This window comes from Pteropus alecto, unplaced genomic scaffold, assembly GCF_000325575.1.
Source record: "Pteropus alecto unplaced genomic scaffold, ASM32557v1 scaffold7, whole genome shotgun sequence".
Lineage (NCBI taxonomy): Eukaryota > Metazoa > Chordata > Mammalia > Chiroptera > Pteropodidae > Pteropus > Pteropus alecto.
This window is the reverse complement of record NW_006494614.1, coordinates 62961167-62981844: the sequence shown is the minus strand read 5'-3', so window position 1 is coordinate 62981844 and position 20678 is coordinate 62961167. Positions and strand designations below refer to the sequence as shown.

Below are 20678 nucleotides of genomic sequence, written 5' to 3'. Positions count from 1 at the left end.
TGAAGGCTCTGCTCAGCCCCTCCCCCACAACGCTGAGCCCTGCTTCCCCTTGGCCCTGCTGTGTGTCACATGTCGCAATCCCCCACCCCACTGCCTGGCTCAGGCTCTGGGTCACTTGTGTGCATTGCAGCTGATTCAGGGACACTGGGGCTGAGCCAAAACCCACCCCAGATGCAGCCTCGACACTCCAGTGATCCACCCACTGCAGTTGGACATAGGGAAGAGGAGGGCAGCTGGGGGCCACAGGCAGAATGGAATGCATCAGCAGCCTCTGTCACCCACCCTGGCCTGCCTTTACCATCCTGACCCAGGAGCCAGCCTCCCTAAATCCACTGCTGCCCCAGGACTGAGAGGTCCTGCCTCCCGGCGTACTGGACTCAGAACTGTTTTGGAATTTATATTTTAAGACTTTGCCATCTCTCTGGTTAACAAGTTCTACCAACTTATCACAACGGAAAGCAGCCCCTGGTTGCTTTACCCTAAAGGTCGAAGGTCTGAACTGAGGCTGCCCCAAGGACCTCAGGCTGCTGGGGCTTCCTTCAAGCTCAGTGCGCCCCTCCCCCAGGCTTCTCCCCTCCTATAGTTTCGTATATGAAGCAGCCCTGCTCTTTGCTGTGTGTCCACCAGCCCTGGGCAGAGCCAGTATCGGGAAGCCATTTTCCTGTTACCCTGGACACTCAGGGACTGTACCCTGTGCTCATGGAGGCAGTTGTCCCCCACTCACCCTCCCTTGCTGCTTCCTCAGTTCTGTGAACTAGCCTCCTGTTTGTGACATGTTTATCCCCAGCCTCTTGGCATTCGTGACATGGCAGGAGGGTGGTGTCCAATCTGGTTGACCAAGATTCCCCACCTGCCCGAGGGAGTTGGCGCTCCCCTCCCCCTCCCCCTTCTCTGAGCTGGGTCTCCCCTGGGCCAGAGCTCATGACTCAGGTGGCCAAGGAGAAGGTTGTGCTGTGTTTGGTTTGGTTCCTTTTGGTAAGGAGTTTTGTCAGACGTTCAACTGTCTAAAAGGATTTTGTCTGTTGGTTCCTGTTGTGAGGTATATTTTCCTTAAATGAATGTGCTTCCCGTTCCCTCAGGGTTTGTACCTGCCCTTCTGTACCTCCCCAGGGAACCCAGCTGGGGCATGCTCCCATCCAGGGGCTGGTGACTGACACCGGCCCCCTGTGCAACCACAGCAGTGCTTCCCTGGGGTCTCAAGTCTATCTCCAACCATCAGCGTTTCTTCTCCAGCAGGGACACTGGGCCCCGGAGAGAGGCCCCCAGAACCCGCTTACGCATGCTGCTGGGCCATGAATGGCAAGAGCAGGACTGGCCCGGCTTGCTGGCGGTCCTCTGATCCTCTGGAGCCTGAGGTTTGCCCCCACTCCCCCACCGCCTGACCCCCGCCCTGCCTCTCCTTCTAGGTGACGTTGGCCAAGATGAGAGTGCATATTTCCTCCTGCATGAAGGTCCAGGAGCAGATGGCCAACTGTCCCAAGTTTGTCCCTGTGGTGCCTACGTCCCAGCCCATTCCCAGGTAAGCTGCCCTGCCAGGGGTCCTCAGAATCCCTGTCTGTTGTGGGGGCAGCTTCTGGTCTGCATCACTAGGTGGGGGAAGCACTGCTCTGCCCTGAGAAGCTGGGAGTGGCTCTGCATCCCCTCTATAGAGGTCTCACCACCCTGCAGGAACAGAACCCAAAGAGGTCCCGTGCCAGGCCCATGCGTCACCTCCCAGCAGGGGAGGGCAGTCCCCAGAAAGGCTGGGGCTGGACAGATGCTTCCTCAGGGCACATGGCCCATCCTCCCCCTGCTTGCCCTTCCATGTCAGGGAGGGAGAGGGACCAGGACTTTACGAGGCACAAGTAGCTCCAGAGCAGTTGTAGGGGGATGTACAGGGGGGCAGGGCAGAGGACCTCACCTTGGCCAAGGTCCTCAAGACTCTGGCTGAGTCTCCTTCCTGCTGGCCACCCAGGGTTCATGGAGGGGAGGGCAGAACACGCCCTTGGCGGGGGCATGCAGGGCCAGGCTGCAGGAAGGTGGGCAGTACTTGGCCCAGCCACCGCTCACCCCTCCCTCCCCAGCGCTGTCCCCAACAGGTCCACCTTCACCTGCCCTTACTGCGGCGCCCGCAACCTGGACCAGCAGGAGCTGGTGAAGCACTGCGTGGACAACCACCGCAGTGACCCCAACCGCGTGGTGAGCATCCACAGCCAGCCCACCCGGGTGCCCAAGCCCCACTGTCCACCCAAAGTGCCTTCCTGGGACCCCAGGGTGGGGGCCCACTGCCTGCTCTGGCAGCTTCACCCCAGCACCCCCTGTTCCAGGTGTGCCCCATCTGCTCGGCGATGCCCTGGGGTGACCCCAGCTACAAGAGCGCCAACTTCTTGCAGCACCTGCTCCACCGGCACAAGTTCTCCTACGACACCTTCGTGGTACGTCTCTTGTCCCCCTCCCCCACCCATCCCCTGCCCCAATTTCCCACCCTTAACCAGCCTCAGGCTCGCAGCTCAAAGGGAACTGGACACACAAAGGCCTCCCTGGGTTTCTGTGGGAGCCACCTGTGGTTTGGGTGCTGATGGCAGTCAGGTCTGCGTGGCCACTACAGAGCTTCAGCATCTGCGCAGAGCAGTCCGTGAGGGCCCCTTGGTTCTGCAGGGCCCCTTACCAGAGAGCTCTCTACACATGGGGGAGCATCTCTGGGAGAGGCAGCCACAGGTATGGTGGCTGTTACAGAGGCACCGGCTCCCTGCCAGGACAGAGTTCCATGGTGGGTGATGGGCTGCCCTTGGGTGCTTGTTGGAGAAAAACCAGAGGGACTTCACCACCTTAAACCTCTCCTCTCCCTCTCCCACCTGTGTGGGTCGGAATTGCGCCTGCCTCAGGCCGACAGACCCTCTTCAGGCTCTTCCTCCTGCTCGGCCCCTCCTCGCCCAGCCTTGTCTTCCTGTCCCCGCCAGCCTCCAGGCACCTGGGCGGGTGGCGGGGGGTGTCAGGTCGTGGGGGATAATCACTTGTGTTCCTATCTGACCCTCGGGTCCCCGTGGCTAGAGGTTTGGAGCTCTCTGGCTTTCCTGCTCATCTCCGAACCCGTGTTCTCAGAGATGAAAGGCTCTGAGTTCCACCCCTCCCACAGGCCTGCTGGGCAGGGTTCTGCTGGGCGGGGTGTCTGCTGGGCGGCTGCAGAGGCCCCATGCTGCCCTCAGGGAAGCAGAGAAATTGGGAGAAGCCAGACAGCGGTCCCACATGCGGGCAGCCTTTAACCTCCCACAGAGCTGTTGCCACAAACACGGATGACCCCATTACTGTGCAGGGCCTCGGTCAGGGCCTCGGTCTGGGAGACTAGAAGTGGTAGCACTGTTCTGTTTGGGGTGAGCCGACAGAGGAGGCGGCCCTGAGAGTCCACTGGCACAGCTGGGCTTGTCTGGGCCCTCTTGTCCCCCAGCCCATGTCCACTTCCCGTCTTCCAGGACTATAGCATCGATGAGGAAGCCGCCTTCCAGGCCGCCCTGGCCCTATCTCTCTCTGAGAACTGAAGGCACAGCCCAGCCACCAGGACCAAGCTTTTCCGCCTCGAGGGACAGGACTGTGCTGGCTCTCTGTGGTCCAGCGCCTGCATTGGAATGCGCCTTTTGGGCCAGGTGAGGCCTCCATCATTGCAGGAGGCGAGGCAGCCCCCAAGATTGCCAGGGCCCAGGAGACTGCTGTCCCCTCACCATCAGAGGACAGCTGCCTGTGCTCCTGGCCAAGCATGGCTGGTTTCTTCGGTGCTTCGGGCCGAGCAGGTGGCCCTCGCAGGGCTGGCCTGTTGAGACTGAGAGCAGTCGGCAGTCTGTCTCTCTCAAAGCCATGATGTCCTCCCCGTATGGAGGGGGAGCCCCAGCGATACACCCGACCGGCCACCAGCGTCGGCAACACTTCCCCCCGCACACCTGGTACTGGCTTTGTGATACCTAGAAATTCTGGCATTTTTCTATATTATCCAGTGTGATAACCTTTTCACATTTTATAGAGCAAAGACAAAGCAGTTACTCTTCATATTGCAATATCTGTGTTTGACTAGGAACAATAGTATTTTTATGGAACATTTACAAAATTATATTTTTTAAAAAAACAATCAAAAATAAACAGTTGTGGGATCAAGCTGGGGAGGGAAGGAGAGATGGGGCAAATGTAGGAGCCAAGGTGAACTGTGGGCTTTCGGTTGTGAGCACGGGACGAAGGTGGCCATGCCCCAGGCCATCCTCAGTGTTTTCCAGGGTTCCTGTGGTTGGTTGTCGTTTCCCTTGGATAATGACCAGGAAGAAATCCCAACACCCTGGCCACTTGCAGTGACTGCCGGGCTGTTCTGAGGCCTCTTCCTGCTTGGGGTCTTGGCCTCAGCTCTGCTGTTACCTTTCCAAGGCAGGGCCACCGCCATCGGTGGCAGAGTTGGGGGCAGGGGCTGGGAGGGAGGTGGGGCCTTTGCAATGTTGGGCTTGGCTAGAAAACACTTGTCAGTACTCTCGTTTGGTTCATGGCATAAATTATTGCTGTCTTTCAAAAAAATTTAAATAAAATGTTTCAAAGCCTCTATAGCAGCCTGGACCAGTGGGTTTCATTCTGTAAATATTAAAAGCGGATGGCTGGTGTCAAGTCACTGCAACTTTCCTTTGCATGAGGCCTGCAGATGTGCATCTGTCCCCAGGCAGCTCCAGCTCAGAGTGAAGATGATCACCCACGAAGAGGACACAGCAGCCAGGAGGAGTGCCATGGGGCAGCTGTCCTGCCCAGGCCCTCTCCCCTTTTGGTCTCTGCCACCAGCAGTCACCAGGAGGACCAGATCCTTCTGTTCCTCCCATGAGCACAGTGCCTCCACAGTACACGGGAGGCTCCTCAACCTGTGCCCCTTACTCCTGGCCTGTGTCTGCCTCTCCCAGAGCAAGTTCTTGACCTGCATCTGGTCCCCTGTGATAAACCCAGGCACAAGTTTTCTGGGTGTTGGTGGCTTTCACCTCCTTCCTGGTCCTGAGATGGAGTCTGCTGAGGCCGGTAGGCTGGGTACCTCTCCGGCCTCCCTGGCTGGGGCTGGTCTGAATGGGGTCTGTTCTGGTGCCCAGAGGTGGCCATGGTGGCCTTTGGAGTGATCTTCGGGATACCCTTGGGGTAAAGCCCCACAGTTCTGCAGTCCCCATGTGGTGGCCATTCTCCAGGTAGCCTTCCCCACAGCCTTCCTTGTGCCCCTGTATGTGCTCTCAGCCCCTGAGCCTCACACAGCCACTGGAAGGTCATGAAGAGCCATTTAGACATTGGTGCCCGGCCACCATCACTGTCACAGTCCCTACTGCTCCCCAAGTCACTATGAGCTTTTCGAGCTGGCAAGAATTACCTGCTGGCCAGTGTCCTGACGGCTGGTCATCAGGGCTGAGTCCTGCACCTGTCTCGCTCTCCCCTGTCACCAGGCTCCTTTACCAGGTGGGGCTGTGTTCTAGCCCATTCCTCTATGAAGGAGGTCGGTCTCCTGAGCTTAAAGCTGTGGCAGGGCCAGGCAAGCAGAAGTCTCCACAAGCAATCACTCAAGGGGAGAATGTGACTTGGGCTGAAGTTACCCCTTTAGAAGCAGTTGGCCTCGGACACCTTTGTTAGGAGCCACTAACCCCCCTCTCCTCTGACTGTCTGACCCCACAAACTGTGGGTGCTGGGCTCCAGGGAGCAGCAGAGGCACATGACAGCCTGTCCTTTTCATCGCCTTCCAGAAGGAGGCCTGTGATGCAGCACACCCCAGGAGAGCTGTCTGAGTGTAGATGCAGCTTCCTCCAGGGCTGACAGGAAAGAAAGGGTGATACAGCAGCTGAGGTCCCCTCCTAGAGGAGGCTGAAAAGCTGGGACCCTGGGATCTTGGCCCCAATGAGGCCCTCTTGCTCCACCCTGCTGACTGGCCCACCAGGCACACAGCCCCAAGCACAGACTCAAGGCCACACTCACTGAGGGGACCTGGAGCCAGCTAAAGCAGTACTAGGACCAGCTGGGCTCTGGTTGCTGGTGTAGATGCTTCCCCTCCCTCCTGCTGCCCCATCTCCTCTCCACCCTGCACCTTCTTCCCCTCATGGGCCTCTCCTGCACCCATGTCCAAAGTACTGACCTCCTCCAGGAGAGGCCGAGTCTCCCCTTGGCCAAGACCCTTGTCTCTTCTTCCCCTAGAACAGCCTGCACATCCTGTCTGGACATGCAGTGGCTGTGGTTTGGGGCTGTCCACAGCGGCCCATGTCTTGTCCGCAATTAGGCCTCAAGCTCTAGAACAGGGCTGGTATTGGTGTGTGTGTTCACCCCCTGGCCATTAGCCAGGGCTGTCCACACCTAGACAGCCTGCCACCCACCCACCTTCTGGGGGATAGTACGGTGCTGCTCCCACAGGCCCAGTCCGCTTAGTCGTCATGGCCCACAGTGCCCAGGAGTCCTGGAGGCAGCTTTATGGCGTCTCGGCAGGTCCTGACCTCACCATGCCCTTGATTGCCATCTGCCTGTCTGGTAGATGATGGCTGGGTGATGGGGCAAGATTGGGCCAGAGAGCCACACGGGACACATGGAGGCACACTGGGCACTCAGGGTCCCTGGGGCCTATGGGACATATGGGGAACATGAAATACATGGCACCCAATGGACATATAGGGCACACGGGACACATGAGCCATACTACTGCTCCAGAATGGTGTCCAGGACAGTCTTCCCAGGGGAGGGCATCAGCACGAACCCTATATGGTGGGAGCGCATGCAACCTGGATCAGCAGACCCACAGTGGGAGGGACAGGGGATACCTCAGGCTGAAGCCACTGCACCAGCAGCCTCCTCTTAGTTTGGATGAAATCCGAGGTGGAGCCAAATGTCTGAAATCCATGTAGTGGTGCTTCCCAATGAGAATGGAGGGCCTGGACCACAGCTGAGACGCAAACCACAGACCCAAGCCAGCCCCTCGTGTTCCTCCCCAGGTCCCACCACAAATCTGCAGGGCAGCCAGAGGCAGAGCTGCCACAAGTCTGCATCATAGGCCTCCCAGTGCCCTGAGTATGAGCTGACCCAGGGACTCGCCACTTTAAGCTGGGAGTTCCTAAAGTCAGGGTCCCTTCTACCTTGACAAACGCAGGGACCAATAATCCTCAGCAGCTTTTCTCTGCAGCATAAAGTCAGGCAGACTTTATATCCTGGGCCCACGCATCTATGCCCTGGGGTGTGCCTGACTGGAGGTGACATGCCCTTTCATGTCAGGTACCCTCTACTGCCTAGAAAGTGCCTACAGGTTCCCAGGTATGTGCGACCTTGTGGTTTGGGGCTAAGGGGAGAGGCGACCAGCCCACCTAAAGGCAGGACACCACAGCACGGAGCCCCCTGGCTCAGGCCGGTCTCCCTTCACTAGCCTAAGACTCTGGAGAACTAGCTGCCAGCTCTGGGCACTCATGGGCAGCAGTGTGGACACACAGGGTGGGGCTGACAATGGTCATACAAGCTCACTGCAGAGTGGCCTTCTGGCAGGCTTGGCTCAGCCTGGGTTTGCAGGACTCCAGGCGAGTCTTTTCAGGAAATACAAGTGTGCACAGGTGCCTGGCACCAGAAAATAAACAAATGGGTCTACCTGCTCTACCTCATCATCAGGGGGCCCAGCACACCTGCCACACAGAGCCATACCCTCCCCCAATCCCTTGGACATGCAGAGTGGTACCTTGGGGTTCATCTAACACAGGGCCATCTTGATTTAGGCTCACAAGCCCCAGGGAAAATAGACTGAAGTCACTATTATCGTTTCGGAGATGAAGTAAGAGATTCCAAAAATGTGCCATTAGAGGCGAAGGGCCTGACTTGGCCCCAGCATGGGCTCTTCCTACAGACACACTTTAACAAGCCCCAAGACATCAGTGGAGAACAAATGCCTCCGCCCCCAGGGTCTGGTGAGAGGGAGGGTGTGTCTTCATGACCCAGCTGCAGCCAGTCTGCCCAGGCATGGGGGGTGGGCCAACTCCATCAGAGATGACTCTGAAAAGGCTGTCTGCACCTGTCCTCCCATCCTCCCATGGTGCTGATGCCCCACACTGTGGCTCTTCCTTCTAGCACTGAGATACCAGGACTCCCTACCTCTGTCCCTCCCTAAGCATGCTCGTGGGGAAAGAGGCTTAAACTCACTCACTACAAGGCACCTAGTACTGATGGGATCCAAGGCGCCTTCACACAATCAGCTTCAGGAATGCACACTCTCAGACAGTTGAAGCCAGGCTGGCCTCCCACCTGGAGCCTGGGCCTCAGCCCAGGAAAGACAGGCAGCGAGATGGAAACAAGGCTGGCTAAAATAGGCTGTTTTCCTCTGAGTGCTGCTCCCATAGCCACAAGTATGGCCAGTGGCTGGGCCCCTCTTGGTATGAGCTTCTCTCCAAGTGATGAGCAGAAGAGGCAGGAACTGGCAGACTTTTGTTGAATTGCACGTCGCTCGAGAATCTATGCTATTAAACCCTGGAAACACTTGGGAGAGAAAGGGGCAGGTGGGTACAAGAATGGGCCACTGAGAAGTGCAAGCAGCACCAATGTGGTATTTTTTTCTAGAAACTTTGAGCACATCTGGTGCATAGGTTTCTGGGGCTGTGGTTAGTTCTCCTTGATTATCTGGGCTCTCACTGCAAATCAGGGCAAGCCAGGCCACTGTGTGCATGAGTGTCCTGGGGCAGCTAAAACAAAGTGCCACAGCTGCATGGCTTCCACAACAGCAAAGCTCAGAAGTCCAAGATCCAAGTGCTGACAGGACTAGTTGCTTCCAAGGGCGGTGAGGGACCATCCATTCCCTTCCTGCTCTCCAGTTCTGCCAGGCTCTGGCAGCCACCATCATCTCTGGCTCAGATATGCATCATGCTGACCCGTTGGCTTCAACACGGCCTTCTCCCTGTGTCTTCATGTCATCTGCTCTCTGTGTGTACCTGTGTCCAAATATCCCCTTTCATTAGAATACCAGTTATTGGATTGGGGCCACCCTAATGACCTTATCTTGACTACACCTGCAAAGACTCTATTTCCAAATAAGGCCACAACCACAGGTGCCAGGGTTAGGACTTCAGCATCTTTCCAGGACACATGCTTCAACTCCCAACACTGTCCATCAGTTCATTGTCAGCATATGCCAAGTAGAGAAGAAATAGGTGTGAGCTCCAGCTTGGTGCCACCTGAAAAGGTGGACTCCCTGACCGCAAGGAGGCTGCTGGAGCCACCACCTGTCACCAGTGTTGCTGAGGGCCCCTTGAGAAGCTGACACTACCCTGATCCAGCCCAGGAACAGAGCCCAGAGGTGTCTTGCTGAACATGGTAACCAGCATGCTAGGCCAGCAGAGACGCCTTTGGACCTCTTGGCCCCATTGCTGGCTTCTTTGGGGTGTGCCTTGAAGGGACTCCAGATCCTGCAGACAGGGATTCCTAGAGAACCTGCCCTAAGCCTGGCTGCCTGTCATGAGGGCCTCAGGGCTCAGGAGGCACATCTTGGAGTCCTGGGCATGTTCTGGCTGGCAAGGCTTAGCTCCTTGGTTGGAAGCTGCTGCAGAAGTGAGAGCCAGCTGAGATGCCTCTCCTGCAAGCCTCAAGGACAGGCTGTGCTTTGCTGCTCTCTGTGCCCTGGTGGCTAGGTGAGTGAGAGGCACAGCATACTGACCAAGTGAACGTGAGGCTGCATGTGCCAAGGTTCAGATGCTCCAGTGAGGGCAGATCCATAAGATGGGGATGTCCAGTCCATCACTGTCAGAGAGAATCACCCAGCATGTGGTTCTTCGAGTCTCTCCAACAACCTGCTGGAGATGAGGGGCCAGTTCCACCGTGCAGAGAAGAGTGCAGAGAGGATGCAGAGGGATGAGGAGCTGCGAACCAAGCTCTGGACCCAAAAGACCCCTTCCCTCAAGGCCGAGGCTCACCCACTGATGCCCGAGCTCTGTGACACGGGAACAGTTCCTGCAACTTCACACACGCACACGCATGTATGTGTACTGTATGTAAGCATGTATAGGACACAGACCTGCACACATGCATATGCACGTGCACACACACTGATGCACATGTGCACATGGCACATCCCTGCCTTGTCCCCATTCAGTTCTCACTTCTCCTGTCCCAGCCCCTAAGACCCTCCTCAGCACCCAACATCACTCTCTCTGGCATTCCCTAAGGTGTCTGGGCCTCTATTTCCTGTCTTATAAGCTGTGTGTAGAGGGATGATATCCCCTCTCCTTACCCCCAATCACACAGGATGTGTCCACTGAACCCCATTTTAAGAACCAGCATCACCTTCAACAATCAGGCCCCAAAATAGAATGAAGTTCTCCTTCACTAGGGGTGACCAAGCACATGCTGGCCACCAATCTGACCAGATGTTGGGAGCTGGAGCATTGGATCCAAGTTTCCGCAAGTCTATAAACTTGGACAGCTGCGGGGTGCTCCAAGTCAGGATTTCCCAACCACATCCACCCTTCCTCAATAAACACTCCACACACTGACACAGGGGGCCACTGTTGCCATGGATGATGCCCCAATGTGAGGGCCATCTGCCCAGGGCCTGGGACAGCCAAGCCCCACCTGCGAGGCTTAGCTCTGAGCACTGTTCCAAAAGTCCCAGTGCCAGGCTCTCCCCCAGGCCCTGGTACCTTCACACACATATCTGCAGTCGAGAGCACAGATAGGGGCTCACCCCTCCAACCCCCAGGGACATGTGTGCCCAGGGCTGTGCTGTTTGGGGACTTTCGATCTAGTCCAACAAACATTGCTGAACCCCTGCTGTGGACCTGAGCACATGCAGGCACTGTGCAGGAATGAGGGCTGGCTCTTACCTGGCCCAGAGAGTGGGGGTTTCACAATGGCTCATGGAACCCAATCGGTAAAAAATGAGCATCAGTGGGACACAGATGTATATGTACACACACTACATATAGGACCAAGCACTATCATCACAGTCACTATAAAGTAGCCTACAAAAAGAGTATACAACATACACATAAAATGAAAAAACATCAACATAAATGGAATTGTAACATCCGACCTGCTGTTGCTGGGGCTACTCTGCTCCCTGACTTGGAACCCGCCTGTTGGCCTGGTGGGTCACTAATAAAGGCAGATGGGCTGAGTGGCAGCCTGGCTCTCGAAAACTGTCATTCCCCTGGTCCTAGGTGCTCAGGGAAGACGGCTATGGTTTCTGCGGGGAAAGTGGACCTCAGTTCCCTGCAAGTCCTGCTCTAGCTGAGAGAGGGAGCTGTTGGGAAGTGGGTTTCTCACCGCGGAGTAGGGTGTGAGGCTTCACCGCCAGGCACAGCAGTGATATTGAGAAGGACGCAGAGCACATGGGGACAGCCACACCCCATTCCCCGGGCCACTCAGTTGGGAACAGACAGATGCTGAGGTTTTCCTTTGTGGGTCCTACTTGGGTCCAGCCCAGACACAACTCTGTGAGTCACAGCCAAAAGTGAGCCTGCGCCACCACAGGAGGGCAGTTCTGAGACATTGGGACTGTAAATTTCTCTTCAGGTCATTTGTTACGGCAGCCCTAGGGAAGGGATAAACTGCCCGTACCCAATGGCACTCTAAGGACCCTTGCATCCCTGGGGGCTTTCCAGGATGAAATCAACAGATTCTCCATAGGAGTGTTCCAGCTTCCCTAAATAAATTATCTCTCTGGGGATTAAGAGGGTCATCTTGGCCTGGGGTCACACAATGGGTGGCTGGGTAAGGAAAGACAGGGTGGATAGAGGGTTGGCGCAGGTATCTGCAAGTGTTATCTGGGGAGGGAGAGAGAAAGAAAAGAGGGTATAAATAGAAACTTTTCGAGGCCCAGGAACAGGTGAATAAGCAGAAGGCAGCCACATGTCCTCTGAAAGCCACACACGTGGCAGTGTGGTGCCAGGCCATGGCCCAATGGGAGACACTCTCCCCTTCTCACCAAACAACAGGCAAGGTACACATGCCTTAGGAAAGGCTGGGACTGTGGGCCCAGGTCCCAATTCCACCACTTTCCAGCTTCTTGGTGCCTCAGTTTTCTCATCTGCAAAACTGTGCGAACATAAGACATGTGTGACACGGCCCTCCCTCCAGTGTTTCTGCATGGGCTTCTACAGACTCACCATTATCCCCACCGTGTCCCCCAAGCCCTCGAATGGCAAAGAGCACTCAGTTGCGTGCAGCATCTGGGACTCAAAAGACTCTACTTGGAAGGCAGGCCTGCTGCACAGCCATGGAAATGGCCTGTGGCTATCAGGAGGCACTATGTCCACCTGCTCAGAGGCCATCTCTGACCCCTGAACTCATGAACCGTCCACACAAAAGGGACTAGACATCCAAACCTGACTCACCCAGTTCTTTTCCACACTGAGAATTCCAAATGACACTGCAGAATGGACCTACGTGGTTGCCCAGCATCACAGACAAGCTGTTGCAGAGTGCACACGCTTTGCCCTCTTTGATTAAACTTCCCATAACAGCATGTCTGAACCCTTCCACAATTCCAGGCTATGTCCTTTCTCTCACCAAATGAACTTTCTGGGCGCCTGGGGACAACTCCTAAAGCATTTTCTCTGGAAAGAAGGAGTATACTGGAAAGGCGGACTCCACCAGGCCAGCTGACTCTCCTGGTGTGCATGCACTACGGCCGATCAGCTGGGTCAGCGTTGGAGTTCATCAGTGTGCTCATCAATCCTACCGTCGTGGGTTCCCGCAGGAGGTGGAGCGGGTGTAACCAACTGGAGCGAGGGTTCTCCGAAGCTGGGCTCCGCGCTCGCTTCCACGCCCTGTGCACCAGAGAGAGCTGGGTTCTATCCAGCCCTGACCTCCGCCCTTTAGTCGGAGGCAAGTGGGTGCGCCAGGCCCCAGGGGTCGGCGTGACTCTCGGCGCGCGCCAGAAAGGTCCCGTGGGCAGGACACGCCAGCCACGCGCTACCGCCCCAACGCCGCGCACCTGTCTTGGGCGTGGCCCTAAAGCCGGGTCCCGCGGCTCCGCCCCGCCCCGCCCCGGCCGCGCCGCTCGCTGGTTGGCCGAGCCGGTGCGCTATGCTAATGAGTCTGACCCTGCCCGCACCTGCCGCGGCGCCGCGGACTGGCGCCCACCGACTTACAAGTGGAACCCGCGCCGGTGAAGAGCCATGCCGCGCTCCTTCCTGGTGAAAACGCACCCCAGCACCAGGGTCCCCAACTATGGGCAGCTGGAGACGCAGAGAGGTAGGGGCCGCCGGGCACCCCAGCCAGGAGCCAGGGCCCAGGGCCTGGGCTGCCGCGGGGCAGGAGGGAGAGCGGGGGACACCTGTCCCAGGTGGGAGGAGAGGAGCTCTCCAGCACAGCTGGGGCCGAGGCCCTGGGGCTGGAGGTAGGTAGGTGGCCCGAGTCAGGCGGAGCAGGTGAGGATTGTCTCCCCGACTTAGAGAAGTTTCTATTCTTCCAGTCCCTCTGGGCTCACCCTCTATGGCTTGGTGCTAAAGTTCCATCCCAGCTAAAGGAACCCGGAGCCATCTTCCTGGGGCTGGAAGTTTGGAAGGGGTGCCAGAGATGGTGGGGAAAGAGACGGAGGGACACCTGGGGCTGCAGTCCAAACGCCCCCGCGGAGCATCCTGTCTTGGGTAGTGACCACAGGGGACAGGAATTGTGACCATGGGCTCTATGGTGCCAAGATCCCGCTCGCCTAGCATTCCTCAGCCCCCTCCAGTGCCTCCTCACCCCTCCCATGGGTCTCCTTTTCTCAGGCCTCTCCTCACCCCAGTGGAGGTTACCCAGGGCAGGCTGGGCTAAGGGGCTGCAGTCCTCTCCCCAGGGACTCAGTGGGGAGACGGGAGGCCAGGCACCCAACACTGTCCCCTCATTCCCATTACCTGCAAGGCACGAGGACTCAAAGTCCCAGAGCAAAGGCCTCTAGAGTCATCAGAGCTGTCCCCCATAGCTCCGCAGCTTCTTGGGGCAAAGACCCCCTGAAGGACTGCTCGATGACTCAGAGGGGGAGAGGGGAAAGAGGGACTCTGCAGAGGCCAGGGCAGCCAGCTGGTGCCTCTCAGAGCCTTTAGCGTTCTCAAAACCCAGCGTGGGGAGGGAGTCGCTGACCGGTACCGACGCCGGGACGCCACCAGGGGGCGCCTTCCAGGACCAGGCGTTTCACTTCTGCAACCTGAAATCAAGTTAAGAGGCACCACCAGAACAAACCATCAGAGAGCAGTGCTCCCAGTAAAGGAAACTCCTGTTTCAGATATATATGATGGACAATTGAATTGACATAGTTTTAAAAGTTTAAAAATCATTATGTAGAGTCCAGTAATACAGCGTGCCCCACTTCACTATTGGAATGTGCAAATTTGGGCAGCAGTGCAAGGCCCAGTGATGGATTGTCAGAGAACAGCCTTGCAGCCCCTTAGTGCTCTCTCCCTCCCTCTCCTCCCCTAACTGGGGCCAAAGGTTTATTTCAACACATAAGGAATAAGAAATGGGTTGCCGGCTATTTGGAGGTTTGAGCTTTGGGGAGATGCAGAATTTAACTCTTACCTGCTAACTCATTTACTTTGGGGACCTCATCTGGGTCGAGCATGGGGCATGCTGGCCCACAAATACTGGAGCAGTAGGCTGAGGGCAAGTCCACCTACGAAGCAGTATGGTACCTGAGGACAGCCCTTCTGGACCTGGGAGCGTTGGCAGAAGGTTGCAGGCACTATGTCATGATGGCCAGGAGTAATCAGGAGGTGACTGGAGGCTAGTTAGTTATTTTACGCATGGTGGCCTGATGCTCTGCATTAACACTAGGAGCCTGGGGGATACACTGTGAGCTGGTCCTGAGGTAGGACAGGGGCTCACAGAGAGTGCCTGCCCTGCCTGGCAGTGAGGGAGCCTTCCTTGGCCCCACGAGGACTGTCGTGTTGGGATCCTGTAAGAACGTTCTCTTTCTTTGTTTTTAAAGAGGAACTGAGATTCCTCCTTTAGACCCCATGATCTCTGGGCCATTGTCACTTCCCTAGCCAACACGTCCATCTTTCAGGCCTTTCCCTTCATGCCATGCTGCTGATGGCCTAGAAGATGGTTTTGAGATTGGACTTGAGATGCAAGTTTAGGAACACAACATGTTTGGACTCAGTCTTCACCTTTTTATTTTCTCTTTCTCTGCCCTTCTAGAAATCAATGGTGCCTGTTCTGCCTGTGGGGGGCTGGTAGTGCCCTTCCTCCTCCCAGACAAGGCAGCCGCTCCCACACCCGGTGACACTGCCCAGCCCTGGGACCATACTTCTGTCATCACCTGCATCTCCCTGCCCCTCCCTCGTAATGAGGAAGCTCGGGGGACCTCTGAGCCAGACACCCTGGAAATCAGCCCAGTGGATCCTCGGGCTGGCCGAGGCCCTAGCATACCTCTCAAAGACAGCCTGAACCACCTCAATCTGCCCCCACTGCTGGTTCTCCCCATGCGGTGGCCCCCAAACCTGGGCCCAGTTGGAGATCAGGCTCCAGACAGACTGCTAGGGGCTGAGCAGGCCCCCTGCCCCGCAGGTGGCTTCCAGTGCATCCACTGCCATAAGCCCTACCACACGGTGGCTGGGCTGGCCAGGCACCGGCAGCTGCACTGCCATCTGCAGGCTCAGCGCTGCTTCACCTGCAAGTACTGCGACAAGGAGTACGCCAGCCTGGGCGCCCTCAAAATGCACATCCGCACACACACGCTGCCCTGCATCTGCGCCATCTGCGGCAAGGCCTTCTCCAGGCCCTGGCTGCTCCAGGGACACATCCGGACCCACACAGGTAGGATGGCATCAGGTCCGCAAGAGGAATCTGGGTAGGGGAGCGGTTGGGACCTGCGAATTAGACAGAGGAGAGGGGCGATTCTATGAACAAGAGGACGGACATTCGCATAGCTTCTTCTCTCCAGTGTCTCCACGTCTCAGGGCTGTGGCACAAAATCCCACAGTCTGGGCACTCAAAACATCAGAACTGTCCTCTCTCTTTGGAGGCCAGAAGCCCAAAATCCAGGTGTCCCATGGATACCTCCAAAGGTTCTAGGGGAGAATCTTTCCCGCTTCTTCCAACTCCCAGGGACTCCAGGCATTCTTTGGCTTGTGGCTGCACCACTCCAACCTCTACTTCCATCCTTACATGGTCTCTCTTCCCTGTGCGTCTGTGTCCAAATTTCCTTCTTGTTATAAGGACGCCAGTCATATTGAATCAGGGCCCACAAACTGCAGCCTGATGACTGCAAAGCCCCTAATGTCCAAATAGTCACATCCACAGGCCCAGGGTTTAGGATGTGGATGTCTCTTCTCTGGGGGACACAATTCAACCTCTAACACCCAGCAAAGCGCAGGATGTTCGGGCCGTCTGTGGGGTCTGAATTCTCACATTCCACAGCCTTGAAGAATTCAGGAGCGGCAGGAGAGGGGAGGAAGAAAGGCCCAGCCTGGGGTTGAGAACCATAGGGGTCACAGCCTATCTGAAGGGCAGGAATGACAGCTGGGACTTCACTCAAAATTTAGGGACCTGGAGCAAACCCACCTGTGGGTGAGAGGGTGGCCAGCAGCCTACAGAAACCAAGGAGAGAAGGACGGTTGTGGAGAGGAGGCGAAAGCAGAAGCAGAGGAAGGAGAAGGATGTGGGCAACAAACCGAAGGAGGCCTAAGAACTTTAGCCTTTCATTCTGTAGATGACAAAATACTGCCCAGAAAGAGCAGAACGGGCCTGCTCTGCCCAAGGGCAGCCAGCGGCCTCAGCCAATTGGATCTCAGCCCAGGGCTTTGCCTGGAGCCTGGGACTTTGTCAGGCACACCGTACAGAGTGGGAGACAGCAACAGAGAGACAGAGCTCCCAGAATGAGACTTTGGTCCTGATTGCAGACCCATAGTTGCAACACATACTTTGTGTAACTGAATCTCCCTAAGTCATGGCTCCATGACTAGAATCTTCAGAGTCACACCTGGGTGGCGGCTGGAAAGGATTTTGCTGGAAGGGAGGCTTTTTTCAGACTGGAAATTCCATCTGGTGTTCCTTAACCCTTTGTTGAGGATCTCGCACACCATCAGAGGCTTAGTGCTCTTGGTCTGGTAGCCAGGAGGGTGGGAAGCCCCTCAGGAGACTGGCCTGGCTGGGATCATGCCTGGGATCATGCCTAGGAGACTGCAGACTGGTGCCTCTCAGGACTCTGTGGGGCTGCAGGACTGAAAGCCACTCCACATGAGCAGAGGAGAACAGGTGACTCTTAATGACCTTTCCTTTTATACTTGCCAGAGTCGTCCTGGGGGCCAAGGTCCCAATAGGACTTTGTTGAAATCTCTGGTTGCCTGATTGGAGGTGGCCTGGAAGATCTTAACCATTCCTAAATGCCTACCTCCTGTGCAGGAGGAGGGCTCACTCCTTCCAGCCCGCCTTCACGGTAGTCTCTGCAGGAGCCTGGCCAGTCTCCATCACTGGCCTTCAGTGGGCAGTACAGCTGCCAGCAGGTGCCCGTGCTTCTCACGTCCAGATCTGGGTGGCAGGGGGCCCCAGGAGAGCTCTGGCAAAAACAGAGAAAGATCTAGCAGCCGTGGTAGATGCAGCGGCACTGGACCTTTGCTCTTAGGAAAGGTTAGGTGTATCATTCTATCCCTTCCCCAAGTGGCCTCAACCTTGCGTGCTTGTGTGGCCTCTAGGCCTTAGCATCTCTTCCTAGGGCAGGAGCTAAGGCCCCCATCACTTATGTCCTGGAGCGGGGGCAGTGATGAAGATAAATGCATTAAGTTGAGAAGGGGGAGGGATGGGTTATTCATTTATAAACAGGGACACTTGAACCCTGGACTGCCTTCCCGAGATACCTCAGGTAATCACTCACCCTCCCCTCTTCCTTCCCCAGGGGAGAAGCCCTATGCCTGCTCTCATTGCAGCCGGGCCTTCGCGGACCGCTCCAATCTCCGGGCCCACCTGCAGACACACTCCGACACCAAGAAATACCAGTGCAAGAGCTGCGCCAAGACCTTCTCCCGCATGTCGCTCTTGGCACGGCACGAGGAATCTGGCTGCTGCCCTGGCCCCTGAGAGGCGTGGGTTTGGTGCAGGTAGGAGGGTCAGGACTTCACCCCAAGAACCTATGTCTGGCACCCCTCTTGGTAGCCCCATGCTTTCTGGTGTGCCCAGAGGAGCCAAGCATCCTGGGAAGGGAAGAGCCCAGCCTTTTGCTCTCGAGCGCGTTCCCCTGCCCACTGCAGCCTGCTTCCATTCAGAACCAGAGCAGCTCAGCGGGCCATTAGGGTGAGCTCGAGCTCGTGCAGACCTCCCACCTCGCTCTTCTCGCTTAGAGGGGACTTCTTTCCCATGGATGACTCCCATCGAAACAAGAATCACCGTTCTGTTTACCGCTTGCTCTGGTTTCAGGTTCTACTTCTCAAGGAGTTCAAGACTGCTGGGAGACTCTCTCCAGTACAGACAATTCGTGCTATTAAGCCGACGAACGGGGCTGCCTTTGGATCCCTTTGCAGCCCCACGCAAACAGTCTGACTTGTGCCAAGCGCATCGCAGTCTATCCTGTGTGGGCAGAGCTACCTCAAGGCTCACCTCCGCCTGCCTTTGGTTTGGGATCTGGGCCACACTGCCTCATGTCACACGTACGCACACACACCCTCCCCACCTCACTAGGCGTTCCCTGCAATGGAGCAGCACTGGGAGGACCAGCAGCTAGGCCTCCATGCACAACCATGGGGCAATAAAGAGTCCGTGCACTCAGGCCTGTTCTGTCTTCTAAAGGTCCGTGTCCTCCCAGTCCCGTCTCTCCAGAGGAGGCCAAGCTCTGAGAAATCCTCCCGAGGCAACTGGGTTCCTGGGTAACTGGACCCTTCTGGCCACAGCGGAGGGGGAGACTAGGGGTCAGGGCATTGAGCTGCGACGTTGTTATGGGATGGGGAGCAAGGCTGTGGGATACAGGGTCCGGGCGAGCAGGGCGCCTTCTTCTGGAAGTAAGAAATGGGAAACGGGAACAGTGTTAAACGGTGGGGAAAAATGACTGAGGGGCATGAACTCAGGCTGGGGGTGAGTGAGGGCTCGTGAGGGAAGAGGTGTGAGGAAATGAAGGCTGGGAGGAAAGGCCACGCGTGGGCTGAGAGCCTCTTTTCCCCAAGCTCTAAGCTGGAAGAGAGGAGCAGTCCTGTATCTGTGCACCTCGCCACTGACGCCACAAAGACGTCTCCTAACTGCACCATCTCCCCGAGGGGCCGCGTCTCCACATCCGCCCGCAGTACTGTCGCCTCTTTCTTCTGCGCACCCTCTCCTGAGGCTGTTGGCATTAACAAACCGAGAGAGTGACCCAGAACTTTGACCTTGCCCCAGACACACAAGTCTGCCCAAACCAACTCAGATGCTAACACACAAGGCCCCACCCCCCACCCGTGTCCTGAGCCTACTGCCCCAGCATGGTGGCATCATTTCTTTCTCATAGATGGCCTCCTCTCCCCCCCAGGTCACCTGTTGGGCTGGTCTCACCTCTTGCCAGTGTCTTTTAACTGTCTCCGGTGGGACCCTGGAGGATGGGTGGCATCCAGGACTAAAGGAAGCCTGAGTCTATGGAGACTGACTGAATTCTTGACACCAGGAGGGACATCTGCTCCTCTATGCAGCTCCACTTCTGGCTCCAGCCAAGGGACAGAGTTAGGCCCCTTGGTCCCAGCCCTGGAATGGAGTCACACAGCAAGAGGCCCTCATCTCTCAGCCCTGAGCTGCCAGGCCTGCTGAGCCTCCTCTGCATGTGAGAATGCTCAGGAGTATTCACCAGGACCAAACCAGGTGCCAAGTATCTTATCCTGGCAGCTACCTGATGCTGCGGTCCCAGCCCTGGCAGTCCCCACCGTAGATTCCACCTGATGCTCATCAGGGGATAAAGGGCCCTGGGTGGCTGGTTTGATGATGACCATTAGAAGGGCCTTGGGGGTATCCCAGAGGAAAATGGACCTTGGTCTTGGGCTCTTCTGGACCAAGACGACCTTGATGAAACAGACCACCCAGAAGAGCCCCTGCTTGGCCTATACCAGACTGTTTCAGCCAGTGGAATGAAGATGCTTCTGAAGACAGGAATGTGCCATTTAGCTAATGTTTCAGTTTGCTGTGGCTGCTGTAACAAAGTCCCCGACACTGGGTGGCTTAAACAGCAGAAATGTACTTTCCCACAGTCCTGGAGGCCAGAAGTCTGAGACCAGGGTGTCAGCAGGGCTGGTTCCTTCTGGGACTGTGAGCGAGAATTTGTCCAGCCCCTCCCAGTTCCTGCTGGTTTGCTGACACTCTTTGATGTTCCTTGGCTTGTAGAAGCATCACCCCATCTCTGCCTCCATCTTCAGATGGCGTTCTCCCTGTGTACCTCTGTGTCCAAATTTCCCCTTTTTCTAATGAAATCAGTCATATTGGCTTTGGACCCATCCTAATGATCTTGACTACATCTACAGTGACTCTATTTCCAAATAAAGCCACATTCTGAGGTTCTGGGGGTTACAACTTCAAAATATAAATTGGGGGGACACCATTCACCCCCCTACACACACACACCAACAGCTGATGAGAACACATGATTTGCCAAGAGATGCCAGGTGGGTCCCTGTGCTTGGGCTTAAGGCAAGCCAAATTCTCTTCTCCCCCAGTCCACGAAGGGTGTAGGGCAACAGTGGATTCTAACTGACAGAGTTACTAGAAACACCTCCAAAGGTCTGAGTCTCTCTGCCCAACACCTAGACCCTCTCTAATGTCTGTGCCTGTACCCC

At 56.4% G+C, this 20678-nt stretch overlaps 2 protein-coding genes across 4 annotated transcripts in view; both read left to right on the top strand.

The window, feature by feature from the left end:
- Positions 1 to 4554, top strand: part of RNF166 (ring finger protein 166) — a 10353-nt gene extending 5799 nt beyond the window's left edge. For 2 of the 3 annotated variants that reach the window (XM_015600586.2, XM_006926886.3), the window contains 4 exons: positions 1407 to 1519; positions 2064 to 2178; positions 2307 to 2414; positions 3450 to 4554. In XM_015600586.2, the coding sequence (XP_015456072.1) occupies positions 1422 to 1519; positions 2064 to 2178; positions 2307 to 2414; positions 3450 to 3515 (387 nt within the window). In that variant the 5' untranslated portion in view covers positions 1407 to 1421 and the 3' untranslated portion in view covers positions 3516 to 4554. The remainder of the gene's footprint in view (positions 1 to 1406; positions 1520 to 2063; positions 2179 to 2306; positions 2415 to 3449) is intronic. The other variant, XM_015600587.2, reaches the window with a different exon arrangement.
- Positions 4555 to 13097: 8543 nt separating this feature from the next.
- On the top strand, positions 13098 to 17976 carry SNAI3 (snail family transcriptional repressor 3). The gene is made up of 3 exons (XM_006926754.1): positions 13098 to 13173; positions 15100 to 15717; positions 17795 to 17976. Exons 1-3 carry the CDS (start codon positions 13098 to 13100, stop codon positions 17974 to 17976), a joined length of 876 nt encoding a protein of 291 aa, XP_006926816.1.
- Positions 17977 to 20678: the final 2702 nt, after the last annotated feature.